General features: G+C 40.1%; 1 protein-coding gene across 1 annotated transcript in view; it reads left to right on the top strand.

Moving 5' to 3' along the window:
• Window positions 1–14,454, top strand: part of DNAH10 (dynein axonemal heavy chain 10) — a 59,741-nt gene that overhangs the window by 28,723 nt on the left and 16,564 nt on the right. The window contains exons 42-58 of the mRNA XM_068911659.1: window positions 948–1,082; window positions 1,390–1,606; window positions 2,061–2,180; window positions 3,106–3,251; window positions 3,682–3,834; window positions 4,375–4,635; window positions 5,308–5,480; window positions 5,810–5,903; window positions 6,989–7,156; window positions 7,460–7,648; window positions 8,283–8,454; window positions 9,525–9,728; window positions 10,538–10,618; window positions 11,035–11,232; window positions 11,869–12,030; window positions 12,608–12,782; window positions 13,629–13,810. Of these exons, the coding sequence (XP_068767760.1) occupies window positions 948–1,082; window positions 1,390–1,606; window positions 2,061–2,180; window positions 3,106–3,251; window positions 3,682–3,834; window positions 4,375–4,635; window positions 5,308–5,480; window positions 5,810–5,903; window positions 6,989–7,156; window positions 7,460–7,648; window positions 8,283–8,454; window positions 9,525–9,728; window positions 10,538–10,618; window positions 11,035–11,232; window positions 11,869–12,030; window positions 12,608–12,782; window positions 13,629–13,810 (2,830 nt within the window). The remainder of the gene's footprint in view (window positions 1–947; window positions 1,083–1,389; window positions 1,607–2,060; window positions 2,181–3,105; window positions 3,252–3,681; window positions 3,835–4,374; window positions 4,636–5,307; window positions 5,481–5,809; window positions 5,904–6,988; window positions 7,157–7,459; window positions 7,649–8,282; window positions 8,455–9,524; window positions 9,729–10,537; window positions 10,619–11,034; window positions 11,233–11,868; window positions 12,031–12,607; window positions 12,783–13,628; window positions 13,811–14,454) is intronic.

Raw genomic sequence — 14,454 nt, 5'->3', positions numbered from 1 at the left:
AATGCATTATTAATTTATTTTTTTATTTGGATATTTTAAAACAAATTACAAGATTAATTAATGATCTTTCATTTTTGTATGACACTGCTTGCTTTTCATATAGATGAAATTTGAATTTTAAAATAAAGCAATCAGTATAAATCTGTATGAATTGTAGCCATTTATAGAATAAGTATCTTTTGTGCAAACAAATATGAACATCCATTCAGCCAGCTGCTGGGACCTGAATAGGCACTGTTTACAGCAATTTTGGCAGTTTAGGGAGAAGTGAGATCCAAAGGCCTCCGTTCATACCAGCAATTCACGCCTAGCTGGAGCACGGAGGTCAGGAGAGTAGTTGCCTTAGACCTTCTCCCTAGTCAGTGCAGAAAGACAGGCACCTCCAGAGTGTTATTAGGATCTTACTGGGAAGGAACACCATGTTCTGTAGAGGTATCTGTCTGTTTCCGTTATCTATGGGGGAACAAAGTGCAATTGTGATCCAAATGTAGGGACCTCAGCTAACTGCTTACAGTCTGGAACAATAATAAATCTAATCACCAGGGCTGCAGCAGAGGACTAGGGAAGAGTTCCCAGCTTTTCTAACTTCTGTTTGTTTCTGAGAAATGAAGAGCTAAGAAATCAGCTAACCTAATCTCCAAAGAGTTAACAGTGAGATTGCATAGGTCCTTGTTGCATACGTTTAGATTAAAAACTGTAGTCCACAGAGAGATGAAGTAAGACAACTTAGTTGCCATCACCTGATGAATGTAGATCCACACCTGCTGAAAACCCAGTCCATACAACAGTGTCACATTTGTTCATGTAACTGTACCCTATCTTTGATAGAAGTGAGGCCTGCAAGAACTGTCACAGTTGTTTAATGAGTTAGTGATAAGAGGCACTACTGCCACAAATGAGCTTTCAGTGTTTCTGTGTGCTGAATTATTGTCCTTTTCTTCCCTCAGCAAGAGAGACTTGAATTCAATCATCTTTTTCAAAAATATGTGCCCTACCTTATTGATATGATCACAGAAGGAATTGTGGATGGCAGACAAGGAGAAAGGCTGAAGACCATTGTTCCTCAAACAGATCTAAATATGGTGAGGGATACAGAATAATGGTTGAAAAAGTTTCTCTAGAAAGTGAAACTGAGCCGTGGAGAGAGTAAAAACCTCCCAAATAAGACACAAAAGTAGAGTCCTCGCTGAAATGTCAGTTTCCTAGCGATAAGCACCAGGAGACAATAGAAACAATTGGTTCCTGACAATGCTCTTCTACTGTCATCAGTACTCATAGATAGATAACACCTGTAAGAACAACAGATCATTAAACACTCAGCTGAAAAGATATTAAGAGGTTTTGCGCATTTAAATGTCAATTCTGTTTACATATCTTGTCTTACAACAGGTGGTGCAGTTGACTGTGATGCTGGAAGCTCTAATCGTGGTACATCCTGATGACCCTGATGTTCTGGAGTGTTTTTTCTTGGAAGCTTTGTATTCCTCCCTAGGTGCTGCTCTTCTTGATACTGGACGAATTAAGTTTGATGAAACAATTAAACGTATTTCCTCTATGTCTACTGTTCATGATGACAACATCCTAGCTAAGCCAGGGGAGCTGCCAGGTAGGTTTTTCTCATAATTTAGTCTGATTCCCTTTGATTATATTAATAAAGCTTTTGTTTCCATGAAGGCAGAACATTGTTCTTCCTTCCAGCTAGCTATCCTGCCTGCAAAAGATGTTTGGTGATCTCTGAAGGACTATCACTGAAAACCCCACAAAGACACCGATGCTAGATGACTCTCAACTACTGGTCTATGCTCAAACAATATTTTTCTATGCCAAGCTGAAGAGGTAGACAGTTAAAACCAGGATGCTTCAAAGGGGATAATATGATCTAAATGCTGGACTAGGAAAATTCTGGTTGATGTCTTACTGGGTTAAATAACAAGTAAATGGAACACAGTTTTGTACCACTTGGTCCAGAATCTTACCTTTTATTTTCATCTCAGTTAGATTATTTTCTCATGAAATATTTCGGTGCCCTAGAAAGTCTCCAGTTGCTTAATGCTTTGCAGGTCAGTTACCAACTTTGTATGACTTTCATTTTGATGGATTTAAAAAAAGGTGGATACCTTGGATGAAACTTGTTCCTGAATATATTCATAAACCTCAAGAGAAATTTCTTGACATCCTAGGTAAGCTAAAATATAATATGGATGTACCTTAAATTTATAATGTGCTGCCACCGAGTGGTGGGACCTAGCATGAGGCATCTTCTTTCTGTAATGAAGGTTGTCTAACCAGGTTCAGCTTCTTGTGATAGCACAATTCAATTTCTTTAATGATCTTGTCATGGTAGTTCAGAAGGAGTAGAGTTGAGATTTGCAGCATTGTGTAATAAGGAAGTGAGAAAAGAATGAAAAACTTGTTTCAGCTATTAAGGCTTGTTAGGAATGAACAATGCCTTTTACGAGCCAGAAGAGCAGAAGACAGATTTGTAGTTTCCTCTACCAGAAACGCTAGAAAAAGTCTCAAATCACTGATTCGAATGCTCAGTAGATAAAAAAATACATTCTTAAGGCTGTTATCTGTTGTTACTTCCAGCGCTCCATAATGATGACAGGTGCTTTTCATAGTTAATGACAAATTAATATATATTATTTTATAGTAATACTTCAGCAAGCACAGGTTAACTTCACTGACGTAAGAGGTGCGATCTCGAAAGTTGTTCCTAAGTGCAGACTACTCATAAAGAACAAAATTAATCTCTGTTGAGTACCAGAAAAATGCTTATGATCCAAATAAATCCTGATTATACCCTGGAAATAGGGATTAAACAGAGCCTAACTGGGCCATGACCCTCCTATATGGAGGAGAATTTCCTTTCTAATAAGTCTATAGGAGAAAAGATCCCCGTGCTAAAAGCTTAAACAAGAGGTGGTTGACAATTAAAATTTTCCTTCTGTTAATGTTAGTAAATTGATTTTTTTTTTATTATACCTTTGTGCAACTGCATGTTAATACCTTGTGAGTCTGATCCAGCGCTGTTCTATGAATATAAATTCCTCAGCTGTACTGCATTTTAATTTAACCTGCTCTCATATTCATGATCTTTTCCAGTGCCTACGGTGGATACAACACGCACTACTTGGTTGCTAGAACAGATGGTAAAAATGAAACGCCCAGTTGTTCTTGTAGGTGAATCGGGTACTTCTAAAACAGCAACTACACAGAACTTCCTAAACCATCTCAGCAAAGACCTTAATGTACGTATGAGGCGTTTTGTGTTGTTTGTAAAGCTGCATTTTTATTCTTTGACTCTTTGTTAAATTTACATTGTGAAGCCTGAATCTGTTGGTAGAAGTACTGACTTTGAAGAAACCTCAGATGGATACAGAGATCTGACTGCAAGCTCAGACCCAAAGCATGTAAAAGATTCAAGAATCCTTCAGGATCAAAGACATTTTGTTCTGTTCTACCACACAGAGATTCAGTTTTATACAGTAAATATATTCTTATCAAAGTGCTAAGAAAAAGAATTTGACTTTTTTTCGTCATCTGTATTTCAAGTGAATAACTGGACCAGAGAAATGTTTCCTGTGTGTCTGACATTCTATTAGGAAGAATATTTTCTAGAATGCTCTTGTCAAAAAAAGAGGTAAAAATCTATTCTCATCTATTTCCTGTCCTCTGCAGCTGCTACTGGTAATTAACTTCTCTTCTCGTACAACATCAATGGACATTCAGAGAAACCTAGAGGCAAATGTAGAGAAACGGGCTAAAGACACTTATGGTCCCCCTATGGGAAAACGTCTCCTTGTTTTCATGGATGATATGAATATGCCAAGGGTAAGCTGCCAGTGAGGTGGAAGGTAATACAGCAACATGTGGGTTGGCAGTGATGTGGTCCCTTCGTACACAGGTACAACTAATCACAAGTCAAGGAGATTCATGGCAAGTGCCTAACTCGATTTCAGGGCAGGGTCTTCAGAAGAGTTGAAATTGTGTGCAGTAGGGATTATTTCTCTCTATTGCAATATTTGTCCTGTATGTTATTAACATCTTCTTCTGGAGACATCATTTTGGATCATTTTTTTATGCCATTAAGATCATATCTTTGTCGCCTGAGACTGACTGGAGTTGGTCTTTGTAGAAGCCATCCTTTCCTCTTTACGAGCTGGGCAGGAGGGTTTACCTTGGAGAAGAGGCACTTTTCCCATATGAGACATTGGCATGAATGTTCTCAATCAGTGCTAGAGCTTTACAAAGTGTCGCTTAGACCTTCTAAAGTTCTGCTGAGTATGGAGCTCAGTACTTCCCCATTTATAGCAGTCAGTGTCAAGCTGGTGTACTGTGCTCTAAATATCTTGGCTGTTTTGCATTACAAAGGTTGATGAGTATGGCACACAGCAACCCATTGCTTTGTTGAAGCTGCTGCTAGAAAGAGGTTTCTTGTATGACCGCGGGAAGGAGATGACCTGTAAAATTCTTCGAGACCTGGGTTTTATTGCTGCCATGGGAAAAGCTGGAGGAGGTCGGAATGAGGTTGACCCTCGATTCATCTCACTCTTCAGTGTTTTTAATGTACCTTTTCCTTCTGAGCAATCACTGAATTTGATCTATGCCTCCATCTTGAAAGGCCACACTGAGGTAATTTCACTGTATTTAAAAGGCTGCTTAAAAGGCTTGCTATTTTTAAATATACATTTATATCCGTATTATCAAAAGACCTGAAATCCTCTTCATCAGCTTTCCCTCTTTTTGTTTAGAACCTCATGAAAACCCTTCCTTTTCTCTTCCCTTCTCAAGAGATGTGTTTACACAGAGTTGATAAATAACAGAATAACATGTAAACTTCCAAGCCAGAAGATAATTTGTAAAACCAGTGCTTTTCATAGATTGAAGCCTATGAACCATCTGGTTATGGTTCTGTAACCAAATCCCCAAATTCAGCAAACTATTTCCTAAATGAGAGTGAAAAATTTAATATAAAGCAGTAAGGTGCATCACTAAGCAACTGAACTGCAATATTACACAAGAGAAGAGCACTTTCTTTATTCTGTTATGGAAGTGCTGTAGAAATCCCAGTCACAGAGCATGACTATATCATCTTCAGCACTGTGCAAGCTCAGGCTGGGAGATCGACCTTGCCGAAAACATTTAACTCTAGGGTGTTCATACTACACACTAATATGAATTTCTAAAAATGTTTGTCCTCATGAAAAGCAGGGTTAAAAGCTGTAAAGCAGAGTACATTTTTGAGAGCATTCAGTTCTCTGTGGGCAATCTCATGAGAACATCTCTTCCTTCTCGCGTTTGCAGATGTTTAATGAGTCTATAGCAACCATCTCTGACAGGATGACAGCGTGTACTTTGGAGCTTTACAAAATGATTGTCCGTGACCTACCTCCTACTCCTTCCAAATTCCATTACATTTTCAACCTGCGGGATCTTTCCAGGGTCTATAATGGACTTATTCTTACAACCCCAGAGAGGTAAGAATAGAAAAATTGTCTTCAGTGGCCCTACACCCATTTATATTGGATGAATCTGGGTGAAGATGAGATAGCTTGATACATGAAAAATAGCCACGGTTGGTCACTTTTCACTGAACCATCACCATACAGTGGGAAAATGTTCTTTCTTAAATACAGTATCTGGAGGTAAAGATGCAAACAAATAATTTTTTTCTTATGAAGAGAACAAGAACAAAAAGAGGGGGAAAAGAAAGCCAGTCCAGGCTTTGGTCAGTGTTATTAACCACATGGCCTTAGGGATCTTATTGATTCATTTGGTGCAGTTTGATATTTTGACGTTAATGCAGGTTCCAAACAGTCACCCAGATGGTGAGAGTCTGGAGAAATGAGTGTCTGAGGGTTTTCCATGACAGGCTGATTAATGAAGCAGACAAGGCATTGGTGAGTAATTTCTTTCATTTTTAGTAGCTACTGACTATATTATCAGAGCAACTAATTTACAACAGCAACATTACCAGCTGTTGCACTTACATCCTGCAGTCAGACTACAGACTTGTCTGACCACGCTGTGGCTCCATTAATTTAAAACATGGTCCATGGAGTTTTTTCTTTTTTTTTCCAAAATAAAGTGACTGTGGAAGAGTAAGTGAGCAGATCTGCAGAGGAACAAAAAGTGTCACTGGCTTCACTGGTCCGGGAAAAATTGGTTAGCAGTAGCCGAGGTGACATAAATGAAGTGTGAGAGCAGTGCAGGTGAAAACTCAGGAAATCGCTTCCTTCTCAAGTCAGTATCTTCCTTTGGAAAGGATTGTGTCAGAACGTGACTATACGGTCAGACAGGGAGAAAAAGAAGAGTAAGAACCGAGCCCTAAACCAATGCATTCAGTTTTGGCTGTTGCGCAGACTGGAAAGTGCTCCAAATGACATCTTAAAACAAAAGAGAGAAGGAAGCCAATTTTATTCCTTGAAAATTAGGGAAGGATTTGGACAAAGTCTACATATATGTAAGCAGCTTGCTTAGATGGAAAGAGGTAGATTTCAGGGGCCTCACATTTTCCTGATTAAAAATTTCTCCTCTGACATAAAAAGACACATTTCCAGCTTAATTTTCACAACTCAGAATAATTATACTGCAACTTTTCTGCATTTTTACGTTCATTCAGACCTTCAAGATTTTGTGAGAAGTCTTGGCAGCAAGACATCAATATGAATGCTGAAAAGGAAGGTTGATTAGTATTTATGCCAAAATACAATTAGGTATTTTTTGCAATAGGATTATCCCTTCCTGGCTTAAACTTCTGCAGTCCACTGGCTTGAATGGTTCCTGAACTGTTTATTAGATCATTTTAGATCATACACAGAACATATTAGGACATTGTGATCTTTGGGCCTTCTAGTGACATCAGTATCCCCTTGAAATCGGTTGGTATTTGAGCAAGAATTTGCATCCTCACCCCTCTAACTGTCTCTGGATTGAGAATCACCTGCTTTGTTGAGTTACCTGACTCCATTTCATATACTTTAAGGTACAAGGCCATATAAAACACCTGATTGAAGAGAATTTCCCAGATGAGTTGGAGCAGGCCATGAGGGATCCTATTCTTTTTGGAGATTTCAGAATGGCACTGAGTGAAGGAGAGCCTCGTATTTATGAAGATATCCAAGACTATGATGCAGCAAAAGCTCTCTTTCAGGTAGTATGCTTCAGCTTGGAATTGTGCCTGATTCTGTCTCTGTGCATGAGGAACTAGCACAGGCAGGCTCAAACCATAAGGAAGTCTGTTCTTCTGCTGTGTGGACGTAGAATTTTCACTGTTACTCTTTTGAGTTCTGCAGTACTGAAAATCAAGGATCAGCTACAAACTCTGCAGTGCTTTCCAGTGATTTATATTCCCTGGAGATCTTTTATGCAGTATGGCTGCTAAATGGGTTGTTATTTTAGTAATGTTATTGTTTCCCTGGTCTCCTAGTAACATTTTGTCCACCTTTGTCTGCAGGAGATTCTGGAGGAATATAACGAAGTTAATATTAAAATGAATTTGGTTCTTTTTGATGATGCTTTGGAGCACCTAATCCGTGTACATCGCATTGTACGGATGGATCATGGCCATGCCCTGCTCATAGGGGTAGGAGGCTCAGGAAAGCAGTCTCTTACGCGACTGGCAGCATATACAGCTGGATGTGAGGTTAGTGACCCTGCGCCTTCACAGTGAAAGCATACAAAGAAAACAATGTTGGTATCAGAATTAAACTGGGGTGGCGGGGGAAGGGAAGAGAAAGTCAATCAAGGTAAGATCAGGGTGGCACCTCTTTCCTGTAAAGAGCCAAATAGGGTGGGGTGATTGCTGGGAGGTCTAAGAGGACAACTTTTTTGTCAGTACCTGAATCTGGGGACAGAAAGCAAAGATGGGTTTGGGGGTGAAAAGCTAGTAGTCCCTAACTACTGCTTGCGTTACTTACCTTTTATTACAGCAGCATTCCAGCGCTTCTTGAGGAACCTTATTGTGATTGATATGGTAATATTTCAGATAGGAATCGTTCTTCTTCCAAAGGTACTTTCAGTCTCTTACAGGGGCTGGTGGCTTGGAAGAGAACAGAACAGGAGAAGGAACACAAAGCAATTTTGGAAGCGTAGTCCTGCAGGGTTGTACTTATGTAGCTGTTTAAAAAGAATGTAGTGCATAATTTTTTTGATATTATAAATTTATTGATGGCAAAGGAGCCAAACCAAAACCCTTGATCAAAATCTAATGGAATTTGATTTCCAGATTTACTACCGTGTCTTGGGTCCATCTGGGTCTTCTGTGTTTACATCCTTAGGTATTTGAGATCATCCTGAGTCGAGGATATGGAGAAAATAATTTCCGAGAAGATTTGAAAAAATTGTATCTGAAGCTGGGTATTGAGAACAAGTCAATGATCTTCTTATTTACAGATTCCCATGTAGCAGAAGAGAGTTTCCTGGAACTCATCAACAACATGTTAACTTCAGGTGACACAGGCAGCCTGACTTGCCAATCAGTATCTGCTTGTGACTTATAATCTCAAAGGCACCCTTGGTCGAGCTATTACTGTTTCACCCTGTGTCCCCTGCTGCTTTAGTTTCAGCTTAAGGACAAGAAAGTTATACCTTTAAATACTACCTGAAATGATCTTGGCCTTGATAATAGCTTTTTGACACCTTCTTATGGTCATTCGTATGCATCTAGGAAACTATTGGGTTAGTTCACTCCAATCACGCTGGTTAATGAAGAAGTCTCAGACTTATTCCAAGACTGAGGTACGTTCTGATAGAAACGTCTTGGGAACATCATCAACTGCATTCAGTCACAAGCGCACCTCTTCTTCCATTGGCTTTTGAATAGCATTCCCCTGAACTGCAGCAACTGCTTATGAACTTCCAAAATTGTAGTTTAGTATCTTTTAATGTACGCAACAGCTGAAAATGAAATGAAAATAGTACTGTGTGATCAGCCTCTCCATAGAAGTTCCTACACAGTCTGATTTGAAAACAGATGTGTTAGATCTCACCCTTTCCTTGGTTTAGTTTTCCCTGGGTGTCTGCATATGTAAATGTAAACTCTCTCCTTCCTGCAGCTGGATCTCTCCCATACTCTTCTGGCATTTTTCTCACGTTCTTTTCCCATTATGTTAATGTCAGTCATTAGATAACTTATGCAGTGATGCCATGTGATTGAGAGAAATATGAATTGATTATTTGTAGACATTAATGAAGGTTTTCATTCATTTCTTTCATTCAGTTAAAAGCACTTTGTGTTTTTGTGATATTTTGTATATGTTGTTGAAGCCCAAACAAAAATGACGTAATTATTCCTCTAAATTCCCTCGCACCGTCGTAAGTACTTCCTCTCTATTTTCCATGGAGGAGGAGAAGAAGCATAGAGAGATTAACAGGTTCAGAACTACCCAGAATCATTTTTGCTGACCTTAGAGTTAGAATTCCTGACTCTCTGGTTTCTGATCTGCCCTGTCCCCAGCCATATGGTTTTCTGTAACAGTCAGCACAGTTCTCACTAATATTCTTCTGTTCTTGTGTTGCAGGAATGGTGCCAGCCCTTTTTCCAGATGATGAAAAAGACACCATATTAAGTCAGATTGGAGATGAAGCTACTAAAGCTGGAATAAGCCCGGCTAAAGAGAGTGTCTGGCAATATTTTGTAAATAAATGTGCAAGCAAGCTTCATATTGTCCTGGGAATGTCCCCAGTTGGGGACACCCTAAGAACGTGGTGCAGGAATTTCCCAGGTATCAGTCATATACACTGCTTAGTCCCTTCCCTGTAAGATACAGGTTTGTAGGCAAGAGAAGATCTCCGGTGGATGTGCACAGATGTTTAGCAACTAAAGCTAAGCAGAGCAGCTTTCATAATTAAGGATTTGCAGTGTGTGATTTTTTTTTTCCCCACAATTAATTACCACGTATCATTGGGAGTTATTGATTAACGTTTACAAGATCCGTTCATTTTCCGGTTGAATAGCTAGAAATCAATTGGTCGTTCTCATTGAACTGGAAATGTACAAACAGATGGCTGTGTCTACAGCCTCTCTTCTGTAGTTTACAGAAGAATGTGTGGTATTAAATCATTATGAAACTAAGATGGTGGTAAGGGAAACACTTTTTTGTATCCAAAGCCAGGGTCAAAACCAAAAGGGCAGTGTGAGAGAGACACCTACTGAGAGCAAAAGCACCTGAGCCTGCTAGGTGCTGCTCCAGAACAGGTGGCTGGAAGTAGCTCTGGGGGAATCAACAGATGCCTGAAAGAGGGTTCTGGGAGTCCCAGCCTAGGCATTAAGATATCTTGTTACAGTTCTTTACTGCATCCTGTACATCCTAAACAGTACTTTGGGGTTAGCAGGAGACAGGTGCAAAGTGGATTATTTACTATTAAAATGGAGGTATTGATTTTGTACTAAATTTTGTTGCTAAGCAGGGGTCAACTAAGACAAGTCCTTTAAATTCTTGATGCAAAAAAAGTTAAGCACAGGTCTGTCTTCCAGATTATGGACTAATGTTACAAAGAAATTGTTCTGATAACATTATTCTTATATTTTAAGGTCTTGTCAACAACACTGGTATTGACTGGTTCTTGCCCTGGCCTCCCCAAGCCTTGTATGCAGTTGCAAAATCCTTTGTCGGTATGTAAAATGTCAGTATTTTTAACCCCTTAGCTCTTGGGATAGCTCAAGAAATACATTCTTTACCTTGAAGGTATTGTAGATCTCATGATTTGCTTTCTCATTGGGGTTGTTACCTTGACTCTAAACTGGTGATGCGAAATCATGATCAAAAGGTGTTGTTTGATGGAAGTTTCTTACTCAAATAGATTTTAAAATTTTCTCAAATGCAAGCTCCCAACACTGCAGACAGTATGGCCTGGGTGTAACACCTGCCAGCGTGCCTGGGTTCTCTTCTGAGCCCTTGACTTGCTTTTTGCCTTGGAAAGCAGACTTTTTGGTCTGCTTTGGCTTTGATGTACATAAAAGAAGGAAGATGATAATTGACATACTCTTAAAGAACTTGGGATTTTTTTATTTCTTCTGCCCAATTTTAGGAACTAGCCCACGTGTTCCATCAGAGAGCTCGGAGTTGGTGATTGAGCACATAGTCATGGTACATGAATCTGTAGGGGACTTCAGCAAGAAGTTTCTGCAGAAGCTGAGACGTAGCAACTATGTCACACCAAAGAATTACCTTGATTTTATCCATACTTATTCAAAATTGCTGGAGGAGAGAAATGAGTTCATTTTAGGTAAGGCTGTGTAGATATTTTTTCCTTTTTAATACATGATTTAAAAATTTTAAACAGAAAAACATTTTGTGGTGAAAATCCCACATATTACCCACATTATACCAAAAAAAAAAAAATCAACTCTATCTCAAATGCTGTGCTGGAATCTGGTTGTGACTTTGGACCAATATCCTTGCCAGATGTGAATGTTCAGGCTTTGTATCAAATACAGGTTTTTTCCCCAAAAAACCTGAGCCAGAATCTTCAGACCAGACACTCCTCTGCGTAGGGAGAGTTTGATTAGATCTGAATATAGCAGCTCAGTCCAGCTCAAGGTTTGACATGCTTCCTCGGGCTACAGTTCTCATTTATGTGTCTATGGGCACTGAAGTACGTGACGAGGATAAAACACGAACAATCTCATATGAAAAGGGAGCTATGGCACAGAGCCTCTATGGGGCAGCTCAGATGGCGTTAACACCATCTTGGGTGAGAGACTTAAGAAAGGAAAAATCTGTTCCACTGATCTTCCTTTCGTAACGTAGGATGCCCTGCTGCAAAGTATAGCTATAAGTGTATCTGATTTCTGTGAGATTGTCTGTTACTGTGTGATAGTACCAATGAATCACTAATACTTCTCCCTTTTTTTCTACCTAGCACAATGTAAACGGCTGGATGGGGGCTTAGATAAACTGAAGGAAGCCAGTATACAGCTAATTGAGCTGAACAAGAAACTTGCAGAACAAAAGATTGTATTAGCAGAGAAATCAGCTGCCTGTGAGGCTTTGTTACAAGAAATTTCAACAAACACAGCAGTAGGCAAGTAGTTTACAGCTACTGAGGTGTCCCGCAGGGTAAGCAAAGCTCACATAATCTGTGTTGGGTGGGGAGATCCTCTTATGAGCTCCAGCTGCTCCAAGAGATGATCTTCTTGTACTGTCTCTGCTGATCCAGTGTCCTATTATAAGAGTAGGTGTTATATCCTACCCAGATTGCCACCTTTGCAATGTGTTTGGCCTACAGTACTTCATCCTGATGATCCAACTCATTGCTATGTTCTCCTGCCCTTCTCTTCCCTTCCCAACGCGTCGGGAGCAATGGGGGAAAGAAGCATTAGCCAGAAAAGGATTTTATTGATTCTGTAAATGACTGTTAGAGGAAAGACACAGGGGAGGAATGGAAGGAAAAGTGATTATGTGCACTCTTATGTGGAACACTGACAGTGTTCCTAACCAAAAAGTGATGAGAGGAGCCCTGTAAACATTGGCAAGTTAACAACAAAAGGGTACTGAGCTGATGGTAATTTCTGATTTTGAGCCAGGAACACATCTATTAGTATAATTTCTGGATACAAATATGAATAACCCATTTATGGTTCTATTTTTACAATTCCTAGCTGAGGAGAAGAAAAAAATGGCTGAAGAAAAAGCTGTGGAGATAGAGGAACAGAATAAGATTATTGGCGTGGAAAAGAAGGAAGCTGAGACAGCTCTGGCTGAGGCCATGCCTATTTTAGAAGCTGCCAAACTGGAGCTGCAGAAGCTTGACAAATCCGATGTTACTGAGATCAGGTGATTCATTTGGATCTGCAGTAGTGTAAACTCTTGGAAATTTACTGTGGGACCCTTGTTTGCAGGGGCTGAGACTTAGCCTCTCCTTCCCCACCTGCATGGTGCGGGGATAAAGGTCAGGACATGTGTCGTCCAGGTGCAGAGGTCACAGCAAAATTCCCTGATCCCTAGTCCAGGACTTCCCCACAAGACTGTTCTTCCGTTTGTACGTTTGGTGTCTTCCCCGTGATTCTCTCTCCTGTGTCTGATTCACTGGGAACTGCTGTGGGTTTTGCCTGAGCAGTGGCTGTCCAAACCCCTTCATTCCTCCTCTCTTTTTATTCTGTGTGAATAGGAACATACAACACTTACTTTTCAGGGATGCTTTGATAGCATGAAAGTGTATTTCTTTGCTGAGTTACTTCTTTCTGAGTTTTTATAATACATCTTGTATTTGGGGACAGATGTAAAGGTACATCCAGTCCTTGGCTGTCTTGGAAATAGCAATGGCTCTCCCTTCCCTGCCATGCTTGTTGCATTTACTTTCCCTTGTAGATCTCTGGATTCTTCCCATACTGCTCCTTCCAATGGATAGCTGCACCACTGGCCTAGAAAAGAATATCTTTTCTCAGCGTTTTAGGCCTTCCACAGTTGAAATACTTTAGTCTCTTGTTGATCAGATTGTCCGAGTAGAATAACTGTTCTTGATCCCTTGTCTAGTTAATCTTCCCTTGTCTGGCCTGGGTTATCTTTTTCACTTTGTGTAGGACAATCTTGTTGTATTGCAGTGACTCTCTTAACAGGAAGTATCTGTGTCTGGCATCATGTGCTTTGTCTCCTCCATTGTCTCTTTCATCTGTTCTCTAGATCTTTTGCAAAACCCCCTAAGCAGGTGCAGACTGTCTGTGAATGTATCCTTATAATGAGAGGGTACAAAGAATTAAACTGGAAGACAGCCAAAGGAATGATGTCTGAGGCAAATTTCCTGCGATCCCTAATGGAGATAGATTTTGATGGAATTACTCAGAGCCAAGTGAAATCCGTCCGAGGTAAATTACTGGCCTGTGTACGTGGAATGAATGTAGCATCTTCTTAACGTGGCTTCCCGTGTCATCAGCAGTCCTTCCAGCATTGTCAGGGAATGTGGAACTCACTTTGTGCAAAGGAACAGCACTGTCCACAATGCTGCAGATGTTACGTTGTTGGGGTGACTGGGGTTTTCAGAGCGCAAAGGCCTTTTTGCTACTTACTGCGTCCAGTTTATGTCTTAACTTGGGTCTCAACCACTTCTGCTAGAGGGAGCAAGAAATAAAAAGGACAGCTGAGCAGGACTGTTGTCTGCTTTTAGCCACTTGGAAAGCAGCATTACGACTTCATCTGTGTGGTGGCAGTTAAGATGTGATATGCACATAATGGAAAGAAGATAAGCTACATCTAAAGCTTATGGGCCAAACCTTGCTCATGCTCCCATGAGTGTAATCCAGAGCAATTCCATTAAGAGGAGAATTTGGCCCTTTTAACAAAATGGCATCTTAACTGCTGCTCAGAAAACAAACCAGGATCTTGAGACATGCTGAACAACTGAATGCACTCGCTTCTTGGACAAGGAACTTGAGAAATCACTAGCAATATTGTGCTTGTATTGTTAAGCCCATGAGCTTCATGTTAAGGTCAAAGTCTCTTTAATATTCTG

This window comes from Struthio camelus, chromosome 17 (assembly GCF_040807025.1).
Source record: "Struthio camelus isolate bStrCam1 chromosome 17, bStrCam1.hap1, whole genome shotgun sequence".
NCBI lineage: Eukaryota > Metazoa > Chordata > Aves > Struthioniformes > Struthionidae > Struthio > Struthio camelus.
Note: the sequence above shows the minus strand (reverse complement) of the source record. Positions and strands in the feature narration are given on the sequence as shown.